This window comes from Nanorana parkeri, unplaced genomic scaffold, assembly GCF_000935625.1.
Source record: "Nanorana parkeri isolate BGI_ZX_2015 unplaced genomic scaffold, ASM93562v1 scaffold247, whole genome shotgun sequence".
NCBI classification, from domain to species: Eukaryota; Metazoa; Chordata; class Amphibia; order Anura; family Dicroglossidae; genus Nanorana; species Nanorana parkeri.
The window spans coordinates 753,435-769,742 of record NW_017306515.1 but is presented as its reverse complement, the minus strand read 5'-3'; the positions used below and the strand labels follow the sequence as shown (position 1 = coordinate 769,742).

Sequence of the window (16,308 nt, the reverse complement as noted above, 5' to 3'; positions counted from 1 at the left end):
AAAAGCATGTCGGTATATCTGTTTGATAGGTGCAAAAAGTACCTGTTGATCTTGATTAAAATCTTGTGAGCTGACATTAAAAGAAAACGAATGCAGCCACTAAGGACTGATAAGCTTCTATATATAACCTTTTGGGTTTTGGGTTTCAATATGCTTTAGAGAGCTGCAAGACAAAGAAGGTCTGCTTGTTAAAAAGTGTCTCTTGCTGTTTAGAAAATATGGCCACCATGTCAGACCTATTCATGGCAGGAGGTAGAATATTAATTCCATAAAGTTGTATCATTAAAATCCTAAAAAAATCCCTTGGCCAGCAGCATTGTCACCCTGTGGGGAGGGTGGTGTTAGATGCACAAGCAGATTTAGGTGGACTTGACAAACAAATTAATTCTGATTTTTAGACATTTTCAGCAACAGTTTTTTTTCTTTCTTTTGGGATAAAGGTTTTACATAAATGAATAAAAGCTGAGCATTGTAAGCATTCCTGCCAGTGTTAACTGGTTTGTCTCAACTCTCTATCTGCCACTTTTGCTGGACAGCTTGGCCTATTAAAGGAAGTTGAAAAATAACTGACTTACTGGCCGGATCACCAGGTTAAAATAAAGGAAAAACACCTAAAAAAGAAAACTAATGCAGACACCACATCTAAGGATCAGTAAGGAACAATATATTACATGCTTGCTTCTGGGTTTCGATACACTTTAACTGACTGGTGTTCGTTAGCTTTGGTTTTAGAGCAGGTCCGTTCTTTCTGATTGTGAACTTTTTTTTCAAAATATTCAGAAGTCCCCAAACAATCAGATACAAGCTCAAGTATGTACAGTAATACCTCAGTTCACGAACGCTTCTGTTCACGAACAATTTGGTTCCCGAATAGGAAGTTCAGCAAAATTTTGCTTCTGTTCGCGAACGGCAAATCGGGTGATGAACAGGACCGAGGCCATCTTCCCCGCTCTGACACGTGGTCGTGCCTTCCTCTAGTGGAGATCGATTTCGCAGACAGACCTGTGCACAATGGCTGTGAAGCTTTTTTGTGTGCTTTTTAGCACAGTACTGTACAGTATTATTCAATCCAGCATGGCCCCAAAGAAAGTGCAGAGCAAGCATGGTGGTAAAAAGAAAGTGCAGAGCAAGCATGGTGGTAAAAAGAAAGTACTGAGCGGTAATGAATTTACATATGGTTCAGAACGGACTAACCTTATTTACATTGAACCCTATGGCAACATTTTATTCGGTTCGCAACCAATTCAGTTCGCGACCAGAATCGTGGAACGAATTAAGTTTGTGAACCGAGGTACCACTGTATTTGCAAAGCTTGGTATTCCAAGGGAGATAGTTGAAGACAACATCTCATTCTCAGCAGAGATATGTACTTTTGCTTTCCAGTGGGGAATTCATCTAGTTCCCTGTAGTGCCAGATTTCACAAAACTTGACAAAAAGTCATTCAGCACAGGTGTTGAATCAATTTAAGAGGCTCAGCAGTCAGCAGGATTACTCACATAGAAGAACTGTGCAGAGACCCGGAAAGAATTATTATTTTTATGTGACCAATGTATTATTGTCGTGTTGTAGTATAGTAAAGTACTCATATTGTTCTGGTTAAATAGGAGATTACTCTATTGCACTATGCTTATATTGCTTATATTTCAGACATTACAAGGTCACATGGCCGCCATGAACTGCTGTGACTTCAGACGTATAATTTCTGATTGGCTGCTTAAACGTACTGCTCTAAGAATTACTGTAGCATTTAAAGAAACATTGTACTGGGGATGTTTGAAGGCGGCCATTGATTTTCCTTCTGAAAACTGAATTGGTGGCCCCAGTATATTCTGAACCACTTCGCTGGAACGAGTATCCAGGTCAAGAGTTCTGACGTCACTCAGACTTTCTAATTTGCATGCTTGTTCCAGGGTAGCTTTGCAGAAAGTGTTGAGGTCAGAGAAAACCAGACAACTAACATTTTCAGAAGGAGGTCAGGAATGACAGGTTCTGTATTCTCTTAGGTTTCCTTTATGAATAGTAGAGAGGAGTTCATACCAAGCTCCTCCAAACCCAAAAGGAGCTCCTTTTTAACACAATAGAAAGCTCCTGCCAAGTGACCCAACCAGCTGCTGGTGGGGAATACCCCACCCCAAGCTTGACATAAGCAAGGGGGTGGGATGCAGGGACATCACTGACCTTATATGGCTTCATGCCTATATTTAGTAAAAGGCCATATTAGCTCAATTATATCAGCACAAGCATCTTGCCCCTTTTCTTATATGCAACCTTGGGCTGGCGAATGCCTGGCACATCCTTGTTTGGTGGTGCTCAGGAGCTCAGGTATGGAAGCTGGGCTCATCCCTAATGAACAAAAAATCTTTAACGTAAAAGGCTGACACTTTTTGTTTTTCATATTACCTCAGATTAATAGATTTCTTTACATTAAACTGATCACATTCACATGATCATTTTAAGAATACTGAAAGCTGCTGTCAGCTATAAAGTGCGGGCACCCAGATATGCAAGCACATAACTGCAGCAACATTTAGTATGCTTGGTTTGCCTGAATGTTGGGTCTTCTGATCAGGCAAAGCTTGAGCACTTCCACATAGCTTACCTATCCCTTCCTGCCTTCCACAGAATCTTATTGACCAGTAAGGAGGAACATCATAGTCATGGGCCAGTAGGAGTGTTTGGGGAGCTCTGGGGCGTAGTGGCATCCTCCACTATTGCCTGAAATTGCCAGAACAGTTTGTTAAGAAGACTAATAGGTTCCCTTTAAATTGTTCAAGTTTTCAATTAAGACCAATTCAACCAACACTACTGTTAATACAGAAATTCTGCTTGCAAAGAATAACTTATGCTCTTGTGTTCTAAGAGGTGCACCGAAATGGAAATTTTAAAACCGAAATGAAACCGAAATAAAAAAAATTGTCAGGCCGAAACCGATACTGAAAAAGTTTTTTATTTTAATTTTTTAAAATCTTTTTAATATTTTATTTTTATTTATTTTTCATAAACTTAGTTAGACAGAAAAAGTCCTCTATCTCTTTTTCTGTATCCCCTGTTATCAATGAACAGGAATGAGTGTTCCTGTTCATTGATAACATGAGGACATGGTATGTTTACTATACCTACAACTATGAATGAACATGAGGTGACGTAGATCACTCCCATTCATTCATAATTGAGGATATAGTTAACATACCATGTCCTCAATTATCTACAAACACTCAGCGATCACTGATCCCTGAGTGTTTGTGCTCGCTCTCCTCTCTGACACGCTGTCACAGGAGGCTGATCGAGCGGAGCAGGGAGGTGTGCTCAGTCTCCTGTGACAGCGCTGGCTGTCTCCGCCCACACACCGCTCTGCCGGACTGTGATAGGCGGCTGAGCGGTGTGGGAGGAGAGACGCCGGCCGCTCACAGCGCTCTCGTCCTGCAGCGCTCAGCTGGCTGTCACTTTCTTTTCTCCCCGCTGGGACACAGAGCAGCGCCCAGCGGGGAGGAAAGAAACCAGGGATGTGCCGATGTATCGGCCGAAACATGGCTCTTTCGGCATTATACCAAAAGTGCATTTTTCGGCCGATGTGTTTGGGCGGCCAATATATCAGTTCATCCCTAGTTCTAAGGATAGAAGAGTAACTTAAACATTTTCCTTTTTCTTATTTCTAAAAATGGTTGGAACCACAATGGAGAATTTCAGACCGTTTCATCACTGTAGATGTTTGTTTTTTTTAAACGAATCTTTTAAGCGTTTGCCTTCTGGAAAAAGTGAATTTATCTTGGGAATACATTCAAATAAAATTGTGAATCTATTACTACTTTCATTTATGTCTAGGTACTAAAGGGATTTCCAGAATGCCTGCAAGCTGATATTTGCCTGCACCTCAATCAAACGTTACTGCAGAACTGCAAAGCATTCAGTGGAGCAAGTAAAGGATGTCTTCGAGCTTTGGCTATGAGGTTTAAAACTACCCATGCACCCCCAGGAGATACACTCGTGCACTCAGGAGATGTGCTCACTGCGTTGTATTTTTTGTCAAGAGGTTCTATTGAAATCCTTAAAGATGATATAGTTGTTGCGATATTAGGTGAGTTTTTGGTCATATATATTTATTAGGCCAATTGGTAGAGCTGCCGACATTATAAGGGGAATAATGCAGGACAAGATGCCTCCTGGACAATATTACTATGTGTGCTAAAGCCCAAATTAACTTACACTTAATATCTGTTAAATATATTTCAAGTTTATCAAAATAAAAGTTGTGTAAAGTCTTACAGATCAATTTCTTTAGAAGACAGCCATATCCTGAGCAGAGAAGCCTATCTCTGTTCTCTATGTGTGGAAGCAGTGGTCTCTCTACAGAGATCTGATGCACACAGGGCTGGATTTACTCTCTCTGCTGCCTCAATGCCAGGTTCCTCAATGCGCCCCCCTGTATGCATGCTGCATACAAGTGTTCTTGGCAACATCGCCGAGATCACTTGTACAAAACAAGCAGCAGCTTCTCCGCTGTACATTTTGCCCTGCCTTTCCCACAGCAGGGCTAAATATAGAAAACAACTACCCGCCCAGCACAGGAAGTCCCGGGCAGCGGGAGATAGGAATTCCACACCCCTGCTGCCCCTAGGCCGGGCCTCGGTTGGCCTTGTGGGAAATCCGGCCCCGGAAGCACGCCTTACTGGGTCAGAGCCAGAGCTCTCCAATCAGCAGAGAGCTAGAGGTGTGACTCAGCAGGAGGCATATCTGTCCTCTACAGAATGGCCAGTACTTCCACAGAAAGCAAAGGTACTGCTTTACAGCAGGTTGAAGGGGGACAGGCTTTTCTACTTAGGCTGTGCCTGATTTCTAAACAAAACTAACTATCAGATGTTGCACACCTTTTGTTTTAATGCACCATGAATATATTTAGCAGAATAAAACTGAAAGTTTAGTTGGGCATCTATCCTAATAGAAGCAGATACAGAAGCTGCAGGTAGTGCCACTCAGTACTTTAGAGCCTGCCTGTCTCTATTTTTTTAATGGAGGGCTGTTATTTAAAAGGTTTAAGACTGTGTAGTTTCATCTTTGAATGGGCCAAGGACGACAGGTACTTTATCCTGGCCTTGGGGTGGCAGGGGGAGTAAATCCGGCCCTGTATACACCTAAATTGAATGCAGTCATCATGAATTCAAGTATGCTGCCAGTTATAAAGATGGCCTTGACAGTACCATCTTAGAGGAGACTAAGATTGGGATCTCAGCACCTTTTTCAGCTTCTAACTAGTACTGATGGTTTATATCAATTGGCTATTCCCTTCCAGGAATGTCCCTTAATCTTACCTTATACCTTGCATTAAGCTCATAGCCCAGTACTAATTCCTAACCTATCTGTGGCTCTATCTACCCTGGATGACACCGAGAAAACAGTACAGTAAACAGTTATCAGGCACCCATGGGAATCGGTAGGTGCCGGATTCTGGTTGCTTGAGAGTTAATAGCTATTGAAACCCCGCCCACTGAGCAGAGCTAAGCTTAGAAACAAAGTTCTCAGGTCTGCTCCTCTACCCAGTGGGCAGGCACAATAGCCAGCCTGCTATTGGCTATTGCAATTGACAATAGCAGGCTGGCTATTGCTTCCAATTGTTTACATTCAGCTAGCCGCCGGCTGGCAGCGAGACGTAAACAAAGAATTTTGTTAGCAACTAAATACATTTATTTGCTAACAACATTTTCTAGTGTGCACAAAGCAACCGACAATGTTTTAGTGTGCATAAAGCCATTGGCAAAGAAAAACAAATCCAGGACATATCATGTCCTAGAATTTTTTTGGCAGGTGCTTGAGAGTGCTAGTTGCTTGAATGCCAGATAAAGGGGAGTTCACTGTATTATACATACTGCTTTGCTGTTCTGTTTCCCCTCTGACTATGGCATTGGAAGGTATTAAGTGGACAATAGATGGCACCACCTGAGAAATTGAATGTGTTCTTTGTTTGTACTAGTGTACATTGTTACATATTTATCTTTCTTATTTCAGGTAAAAATGATATTTTTGGAGAGATGGTTCACCTATATGCTAAACCTGGGAAGTCCAATGCTGATGTTCGAGCTCTCACCTACTGTGATCTTCACAAAATTCAGCGAGAGGAACTACTGGAAGTTTTGGACATGTACCCGGAATTTTCAGACCAGTTTCTCACAAATCTAGAGCTGACTTTTAATTTAAGAGATGAAAACACAAAGGTTTGCAGAGTCATATTTAACACATTTAATTTTAAATAGTTTGACATATTATGACATCATAGTAAATATTACTTTTGGTGCTCAGTGCTTGCAGCGTCAAAGCATCCATTTATGGTCTGGGCTGCTTATTCTTCTGCTGGTCAGTGGTGAATGGATGACTGCAGAGAACTCATTTACATTCTGATGGTTTATAACTGCAAAAACTTCCTTTATCTATCTGCTACAAAATAGTTGGCAGAATGACCAGTCTGGTACACATTAGGTAAAGCTAAGAAAAGTTGTACCTTATAATAAAATAGAATCTGCAAAAACTCAAGTTCCATGCTAGCAAATTATTACAGAGGGGTCAAATACTGTTACTGCCACAGGGCCCATGAAGTCAGGAGACCAGTAATGTTTGCTTTTCCCCTCTTATCAGCTGCATGCTAGGTTTTGTAGTTGTGTGCTACATTGCTTTCTTTACAGTATAAACAGTGGTTTTTTTTACCTTGGTATCTTTATATCAGTCAGGTTTCTGTTGCTTGAATCTCTAGAAAGCTTTTTGAAATAGAAAATAGCATCCTAAGTGCCAAGGCCAATGATGTGTAAGAGGGCCATTGTTAAGTATCTACACCTGAGCCCTGTAGCTTTTAGATTGGTCTCGGTATGGTAACAATACAGTGTCTGGAACCTTGGCACACTGAATTTCAACGACTTTGATACCAAATCTGAATAGGTGCAATCCTTTCCAGCTCGTCAATTATATAGGCTCTGAAAAAAAAGTAATCAGTTTATAAGTTCTTCAGGCCCACTCCAAGAACTTGGTGTAAACGTTGATTAACTCACAGAATCTTCTATTACAATCCTAATGTATTGAGATCATGTTATGAAAAACTGATATCTCTGTTCTAATGCTGACTCATCCATTTGTTTCATATCTTTTGGGGGCTCCAGTGTTAAAGTCTCCTCAGTGGAGCTCCCAGATCTAACACATAATGCTACAGAGCCTCCCTCAGAGCCTTAATTTTATTACTGCATTCTCCAGTGGAACAGTTTGGGCTTTTACTATTCTTCACCTAGTGGTTTTCCATTGACCCAGGCTAAGGAATATATTAAAATGAATCAAATTTGAAAGCCAAGCTGCTCTTCTCTAGAAAACTTGAGGAGCTTTAAGCCCATTGGTAGCCTAACAGGTAATTTTAAACAGTTGCTGGTGGGGTATAAACAGGGGAACTTGTTATGATTAGCAGTAAGGAAGCATAAGATTAGCTTTTCCACTTTCTAGTTAAAAATTTAAAATATAAATGTCAGTTAAAGTACCGCAGCGCTGAATACTGAAAAATGGCCTGGATGGGAAGGGGGTTTAACACCGCGGATGTCAACTGGTTAAAATGTAACATAAGCTTTGGAAACAAGCCCTTCCCCAGCCCTCTTGCCTTCCTTTTATTATTATAAATATAATTGTACCCCTTAGAATTAGGCAACCAAGTCTTATCACTGGTGTATCTTGCCCAAGGCCCAGCAGTATTTAAACTGTGCAGTCTTCTAGGAGTTCTGACTCATTGCACATAGATCACAAATCAAAATGCAGTGGTGTATTATTGACTATACATAACTTGTAACAGCGCTTTACCCTTTAAGTTATCCTTTAAGATTTACATTTGGGTTTATTATGGAAAAACAGCTCTAAGAAGAATTATTGGTTTCTTATGACAGTTAGGTTTGTGCTTTTCCTTTGCTTCAAATTTGACTGACTGGTATGGTTCAGAAGGATAATTTCTGCACCTTTGCTGTTGGATACCAAATATGAATTATAGCAGGACATATTTATATGACTCAAATGAAGTAATTCTTAAAGTATTTATTGACTTTGCTGATACCATAACATGTATATATGAGATAAAAAAAAATAAAACTTCCATGGCTCACATGTGTGTTTTGTAAAACCAGGCCGCACTTCTAAGAACACATGCAAATTCTGACTTTAATGAAGAGAACTGCGACATAAGAAGAAGGAAATTATCTTTTAAAGACAAATCAGATGAAGGTAATTGGGTTAACTGTATTAATTGTGTTAAAGTCTATTTACTGGTTTACATATGGAGTATTCTGCCTTCCTTTTTTGACATATTAACATGTTGGTATTGTGCTTATTTCAATGATGATTATAGTCTCTATTTTTATTCATCTCTTAGCATAATATTTCTTGTCTTTTTATCACAATTTTACCTTATTTTGCCACATTGTTTCACATTATTCCCGCATCAAATATAAGGCTGACCTGGAAAGTACCAGTGTTGAATAGATGTGTAAGAAAAAGTGGTAGAAAGTAATCAAAATCTGAAAAAAGTGGATAAAATAGAAATGCCTCCATCGTCATTTTCTCTCCATTGAAAATTGACAATGCAAGACTGGGTTGGCAAAAAGGCTTGCTAAAATTGCGGAGAGTAAATTAGGAAATAAAGAACATGGGGGTCTATTTATCAATGTTGTTGACCAACGTTTCCCCAGGATTCACAGATTTTTCTAACTGAATCTTAGGTGAAGATGTGTAAATCTTGGATGAAAAAAAATGAAAATAGACACACTGATGGCATCTGTCTATGATACATCGTTCTTGTTGAAATATGACAAAGACTAGTCATAAAGACTAGTGGTAGAATTGTTCTATTTAACATGACCAACAGATGAAACTGTCAATGTTAATTTCAGCCTGATAACATCTATGCAACTGTTCCATTTAGTTATCATGTAAAGCAAACCTTCACGTTGCCTACTCAGGGCAAAGTACAGGGCTTGCTAGCTAGTAGGCACCCTACAATTATTACTTCCACTAATCCCCCCCCCCCCCCCCTTCCCTATTTGACCTCCTGAGACCGTTAGGAATCACTGTGAGGCCGACATAACAGTGCTAAAGTCTGGTGCACTGTACTTAGACACCCATCATTGCATTGTAGGAAAGAAGGGCGGTAATTACATGCTTTCCAATACTTTTAGCAGTGGGGAGGTTGCAACTTGTAGGGATGTACAAGCTCCAGAAGGTAAATTCGACCTGGAAAACATAATTTTTTTATTTAGGCCAAATATGGAGTCAGATCTCTTAAAACTCATGAAAGTAAGCAGGTGGCCACGGACTCCTTCCATCTTACCATTAAAATGAAGTCTACAATTTGTACTCCACTTTAATGTAAGCTGTAATCTAGAATCTGAGTCTGCATAGGCAGTCCATGTACAGTCCAGTGGTTTTTAGTTGCCATTCATTATCTATTTTAATTTCCCTTGCATTCCACCACATTCCAGGCATGTGAAAACTGTCCACTGAAGTTTAAAATAGAGAACTGCAGCACGTGTTGTGTCACATTCCATAATCTTTTCCTGCTAAGAAAAGTGCTTAATTATCAACCTGCTTGGTTGGGTGGCTGACCTTTCCCTGACAAATGTAATGATACAGTGTAGATGGATTTCAGATGGCATATCCTACAGGCTGTTCAGTCTGCTAGAAAAAAAGGCAGAGACATCTATTAAGATAGAACATGAATGAGGCACCTGCAAGTAATTAGCAACAGAACATAATTGTAGTGTACAGTACGCACACCTGCCTGGTGCAGTCCATGTGGAAACATTCATTTCAAGTCAGATGTCTAACTACTTTAAAGGGAATATATATTCTCTTTATCATGATCAGGGCTAAAAAATATATACAGTATATATATATAGATCTATATATATATACCGTATATATATATATTATATATACACCTGTATATATATATATACAGAGTATATATCTGTTACAGTCTGTAGTCTTCTACCTACCCAGCAGGTGTGGCACTCTTGTCTACACATCATTCTTGCCATAAAAGGAATAACTTCTACACCCCAGCTCTCAGCCTAGGGCCTAGGCAGCCATGATCACATGGTCTTGAGCCATCAATAACTCCTGATGGTGGTCTGTTTTTTTATTATGAGATATGAGGATTAGAAATTACGCACCCTACATAACCCATTAAAGTAAACAAAAATAATACACTCCTCTCAGAGTAAATGTGTATTATTGGTGCCCTCATGCTTCCAATTTTTTAGGTACATGTGCTGGAATTTGAAACTTTGTTTGTGACCGCATAGTCCATGCAACATATCAGTTTACTGGATGCATATCACAGCTGAACGCCATTCAGATATAAAGTACACAAAGCAATGCATTTCTGTATTCTTTAATACATTATTATGAGTATTTTTTTTTAGATCAAGCACTGTAGCTACCTGGATTTGATTCAGTATCGGGCTCTTGCAGTCCCCTGTACTGCAAACAGTGTAGCTACCTGGATTTAACTCGGGATCAGCCTCTTGCAGTCCCCTCTACAGCAGAGCTTAGGCTGGAAGTGGGAGCAGCACAAGCAGAAAGACAGAGGCTCATCAGTCTGGTTATTCTCTTTCACTGTCCAGTGAGTGGGGTAGGGGGAGTAAGGCCCCTGTCATATGGTTCAATCAGGAGGGGATCCATGCATGGATCTGCTGCTGATCGGAACAGCGTTCACTATTGTGACATTTGTGTCTGTCCAGTTTTTTCCTCCATCTTACGATGAAGGAAGAAACTGAAATTACCGGACCCATGTTAGTCTGTGGCAGGGATGGGCAACTCTGGCCCTCCAGCTGTGTTTTAACTATAAATCCCAACATACCTCTGCCTCTGAGAGTCATGCCTGTAACTGTCAGTCTTGCAGTGCCTCATGGGACATGTAGTTCCACACCAGCTGAAGGGCCAGAGTTTTCCACTCCTGGTCTATGGGGAATGAGATGTAGATGGGCATGTGTCCATTTACATCGGATTACACCGAATCCAGCACAATCAGGTCTGGCAAAATGGAACTCTGATCCATTTGTTTTTTCCAGCCCTGGCCGGAGCCTGGAGTAACCAAATGTAAACAGGCACACATCCGTTTAGATCCAGCTGCCCATAGACTAACACTGGGCATCCAATCAGATCCGAATGAAAGTGCTCTATGAGTTAATTAACTGCAGAAGAGAAAAAAATCAGTTCTCCTGCCCTGCCAGACAGGGCTGTGCTATGTGTCGGAGCTGTATAGACCTAGGCACTGTATGGATATAAACACAAATCCTTTGGCAGATAAGCAGATTCTTTATATGTATTTACTGTGTGAATTTAGTTTGTCTGAAGTTCAGCTTTAAAGATCTAAAATGTAAACAATATCTTTCTGGTTTATGCAATGTTTGTGATATTTATCATGACGACAAAATGTGAAAAACCATTGTTTGAAAAACAGTTTAAGAGCTATTACAAGAATTTGATTAGTTCTCAGAAGCATTGCTTTATATTCTTGAGTTGGAATGATGGAAGGATGAAAGACATCATGGATGGAAATGTTATCTTTGGTTCCCGGGTGACACCATTGGAAAGGTGTCCCCCACTCTGAAAAGCCGTGCGCTCGGTCAAGGACAGAGAGCCCGACAGTTGCTCGAGAGAGAGAGAGGAGGGGGCCCGGCGGCATACCTCATTCCACCGGGTGAATGTCTTCTCCTCTCTCTGCCGGCGTCCATCTCCAAGATAGCCCCTGGCAGGTACCAGCATATGATGTCATCACGCATGTGCACAAAGATGTTGTGCATGCATGATGACATCATGCGCAATGGCGTCATTTTGGGTGTCACCTGATACCTGCTCCAGGTGACACCCTGCCTCAGGACGCCCCTGGTTTCCAGACTATGCATTATAGCTATCTTCTGTTATATTATCTGAATACAACTGTTTGTGTTTCCAAAGTGTTCTCTTTCTTCACTCGAAGGTATCCTTATATTGTCCAGAATCCTAAATCATACACATAGGTGTCAAATGGGCCTTCTGGTTAGATGTATAAACAGAAACTTTCTATTCTCCTTTGCTTTTCTGTTTAATGACTATTTATATGCTGCCAGTTTGTTGGAAATGTTACAGCATATGGCATTCAAATGCGGAATGAACCCACCACTGTTTGGGAAAGAGCATTCGTTTTTATACTTAACAATATCATAAATATAAGTGAAAAACAACACTTCTGTTACTCATATCTGGAAAAGACACTGGCTTTAATCATACTGTTTAAAATAGATTAAAATGAATACATTTTATTCAAAATATAGGCTGAGTAAGCAAGGAAACTTGGCAGCAGCTGATATTGCTATGCCTGTATATCTTTTGTAACTTCAGATTTTATCTGACATCATTTTAACACTGATGTGCCTTTTAAAAATGAAAAGGCATGCTGCAGCTGCATGTGAACATTCTGCATTCAAGCTCAGTCTGAGAACCCAGCCTTTGTAAAAAGTGGCTCTAGTTGTCATTTTTGAAATTATATGTTGTAGTTGATTGCTTTGCTCGCTAAATCCCTATGGTTGTTTAGTAATGAGCAAATCATTCATTCAAACCCTAGTTTACTGAGAATCTGGCCAATCCCAGTCAATTGGATGCATGTTACAGATCAACAATTTGCTCCTCTAGGTGATTCAACTGCTTGTTAATTGGTAAAGGAGGCTTTTGACTCCTTACTAGTTAGCTGTCTAGTTACAGACTGGGCACACGTTATTTCTGTTCACCCATGCTTCCTTCGGAGCTTGGGTTTCCCACCCATTCTTTCTGATTAAATAAACATATCTATATCATGAAGGCATGGCACATCATTAATAAAACACATGCTTGTGTTCCATTCAAGTCAAATGGGAATGGACACATGGGAGTGGGACTCGTGCTCCATTTTGGAATACAGAAGACTGGACCAGTAGCAGTCATTACTAGTTAACTCACTGCTAGCGATCAATGGTAGAAAATCCATTCATCACTCATTGCCAGAATTTTTGTTTTCTGAATGGACCTGGATGCAAGGCATCCAAAGTACAGGCCATCATTTCCCTACTTCAAAGGAGTTCCCTTTGGATGTCTTAGAAGGATACGTTTCTCAGTACAGACATGTGTTACAAGAGATTGTATTGTATTGTAAACACTGGGAACTGCTTGCAGATCTTGGATACAGTTAATTATGTAAAACTCTGATTTAGTGAAGTAAATGGGGCGCAGTTTGGATGGATTTGGACAGATTTGCTTGCTTGCTGATTTTACATGTTCCTTTAATGTCTAAATATTGGACATATCTGCAGCAAGCCTGTGTCTAGCTCATGAAAACACATCAATAACCAAATAGTAATGACTGGAAATTAGTAATTTGAAGATAAGGGTTTGCTGATCAAAATATTTTTTCTCTTGGGACACTGCACAGGGATATTACCATACTATGGGTGCCCTGTCTTTATTCACTCCGGGGGAGTCCAGCTGTCGAAGATAGATGTCAATCACCACTTATGCATCACCAATCCCCACTCCTAAGATCTTGAGCCTCCACCTTTATTCTGCCCCTGGTTCCCAAAGCAACTCCTTGCAGTACTTGGAGGTGCATTTGCGGTTAGGACATAGTGTTAGGTAAACACACAGCTAAAGCAGATCACCTTTTTCCAACTGATGCTGTTTACATTCCTTGGCCAGCATCACAGATCATGCGTGGGGGGGGGATGCCAGCAGTGTGGGCAGGTTGCCCTGGTCTGATTCACTGAAACTCCTCCCATGGAAGTGTTGTTATAGTGGATCATCTCTGGGCAGGCATAGGGAACTTAGTTATACTGCTAAGCCTATGCACAGACATTTAACTTTCCCAGAAGATAAGAAGAAAATATAATTAATCGCCATTTCGTTTCCAAGACATTGATTGGGTTGATTTACTAACCTTATAAACACACCACGAACATGTATACACCTCTGTAGTGTGTTTCCTCCCAGCATGATCTATTGGTGGAATCTAGACACCTTTGTAGTGTGTACACACCAAGCAGGTGTGTTGTGCAAAGCCCTGCATGAATTACAAGGTGATGTTGTGTAAATTAGCTCTATGTTGTGTTGCTTGCGTTGATGAATGCAGGAATGTAAATGCATGAGCTAACCATTTTTGTCTAAACTGTGAAGCAGAATTATATATGCATCATGTGCATGATTTTTCCATATATGGCATTAGTGGAAATATGCTTTTAGAGACTTTTTGGTTGATAAATACATTTGCGTGCATTTGTTTAGGTTAGTAAATCACCCCCATTGTGTCAGGTTTGTGTGGCTGTGGTGACATATTAGTTTTACAACGAAGAGCTTGCAATCAATGTGAGCAGTGAGATATATTGTAGACTGGATTGCTGGTCGCAAGGTTTCTTGTGAGAGTAAAAATGGTGGAAAAAACACAGTAATTTGTAGAGAAGATAAAGTAGATGGTGAGTGTCACTGACCTGAAGACTTCCGTTTCTTATTTATTGGACTTGGCATATTATCCTCATACAGTATGGTATTATTATTGGATGGAATGGGCACTACTAAGCTGCTAATGCTGACAAAAGTGATGGACATAACAGATATTCCTCAGCCTGATTCTTCTTAGTTATTGCTTTTCCCTCACTGCAGACCACCACTCCAATTCATTCTGAGGCAACTGATACCTTGCAGCTGAATACGTTGTAACTGTAGGCCTGTCTTGACTGCAGGCAGAATAATCATGCCTTCAATATTACCTGTTTCTAGGCTGCACATACACTACTCTGATAGAAGCCCTGTCTGACCATTTATAGGATAGACATGTTTTCCTTGGTCTGAGGTTTTTCTGAGTAGTGGAGAGTTTACTGTGGCTCAATGATATTATACTGACCTTCTGCGATTGATGGATAAACTCCATCTGAAGAAAAACACATGTAAAATACATAAGGTTTGCTTTTTACTGGTTCTGAGCTGGTGTTCTTGTGGCCATTGTTGGTATTGAATAACGGTAGAGATGATTAAGTTGTATACTATGTTTGGTAAGCTGTGCTGAGTTTTCTGCTGGGAATGTGAAAATAAGAAAAAACAATATTCTCAGCAGGATGGCCATTTGAATTTAACTGCAGATATGTGCCTGGCTGGCAAGGGGTGTGGCAGTGTAAAGTGGAGGAGACCAGTTGATGCCCTGATTCTGGTAACATTATCAATGTTTTGTGCCAATTGAACATTAAAGCTCAACTAAACCTTCAGTTTAAATTGGCTGAATACATTCCAAGTACATTAAAACAAAACGTGTTTAATGTCTTAGAGTTCAGTTTCTTTATAAAGAAGCCACAGACTGTGTAGGAAAGATTCCTACCAGTTGCCGCAGACAAGGACCCCTGCTCTTTGTATGGAAGCAGTGGTCTCATTACAGATGTCTGATGCTCCCGCTACTGAGTCAGAGCTAGAGCTCTGAAATCCCCAATCTTGATCCCTGCTGATTGGTGAGCCCTGTTATGGTAAAATACAATAACTTCAGCAAACCTATAAAAACATAACTCATTATAAAAAGCACAGTACCTGTTTGTCCCTTACCTTTGCAGTGTTAGCATGTCTACCACAATAATATAGGACAGTTTAAACCACCTGTTTATATTTCTTGTGTTTGTAGATTGCAGCAATGACAACAGCCAAGATGGTTCAGAGAATTCTTTGGATGATCTCAGACATTGTTCCTACAACAGGAATAACACAGACAAAAAAACAAGTGGATTGTCTTCGCTGGTATCTTCCATTAATGAACAGAAGCCGCTGTTTACTGAAATTGGTGGTTACAGCTCTGTTTTCACCGAACCTACTGGTCCCCAGTTTGAAGAACCTGTGTGTCCTGACAAGTTAACAATCACCAAAAGAAGCTTATCCTATCGAGGTAACAGATATCTATCTTTGTACATGATTAAGAGTAATAATACTCTATAGTGGGGGGTGATATGCAAATGCTGCCTAGCTCTTAGTTCTAGATGGGACAGGACACAGGGCAGTATAGGCTGCAATCTAATTAGGTAGAAGTAACAGTATAGAGACAACGGTATATAATGGAGGATAATGGTAAATGAGCACATCTATCTATTAGACAATAGTTTTTAAGGCACTGAAAAGCATATATACGTATGTATAAGGTTTCAGAGAAATCTGTGGATCTGGACCCCCTTAATCTGGCCTAACAAATAAATACAATATTTTTGAATAATTGAATTGCCACACATAGTTCAGCATATATATAGAGTCATTGCTGTATACCC

The 16,308-nt window shown here is 40.2% G+C and overlaps 1 protein-coding gene across 2 annotated transcripts in view; it reads left to right on the top strand.

Moving 5' to 3' along the window:
* Positions 1–16,308, top strand: part of KCNH7 (potassium voltage-gated channel subfamily H member 7) — a 355,010-nt gene that overhangs the window by 319,359 nt on the left and 19,343 nt on the right. Inside the window, exons 10-14 of one of the 2 annotated variants that reach the window (XM_018556691.1) lie at positions 3,824–4,076; positions 6,002–6,207; positions 8,137–8,233; positions 12,948–12,959; positions 15,702–15,935. In XM_018556691.1, coding sequence (XP_018412193.1) covers positions 3,824–4,076; positions 6,002–6,207; positions 8,137–8,233; positions 12,948–12,959; positions 15,702–15,935 — 802 coding nt within the window. Of the gene's footprint in view, positions 1–3,823; positions 4,077–6,001; positions 6,208–8,136; positions 8,234–12,947; positions 12,960–15,677; positions 15,936–16,308 lie in introns of both variants that reach the window. The other variant, XM_018556690.1, reaches the window with a different exon arrangement.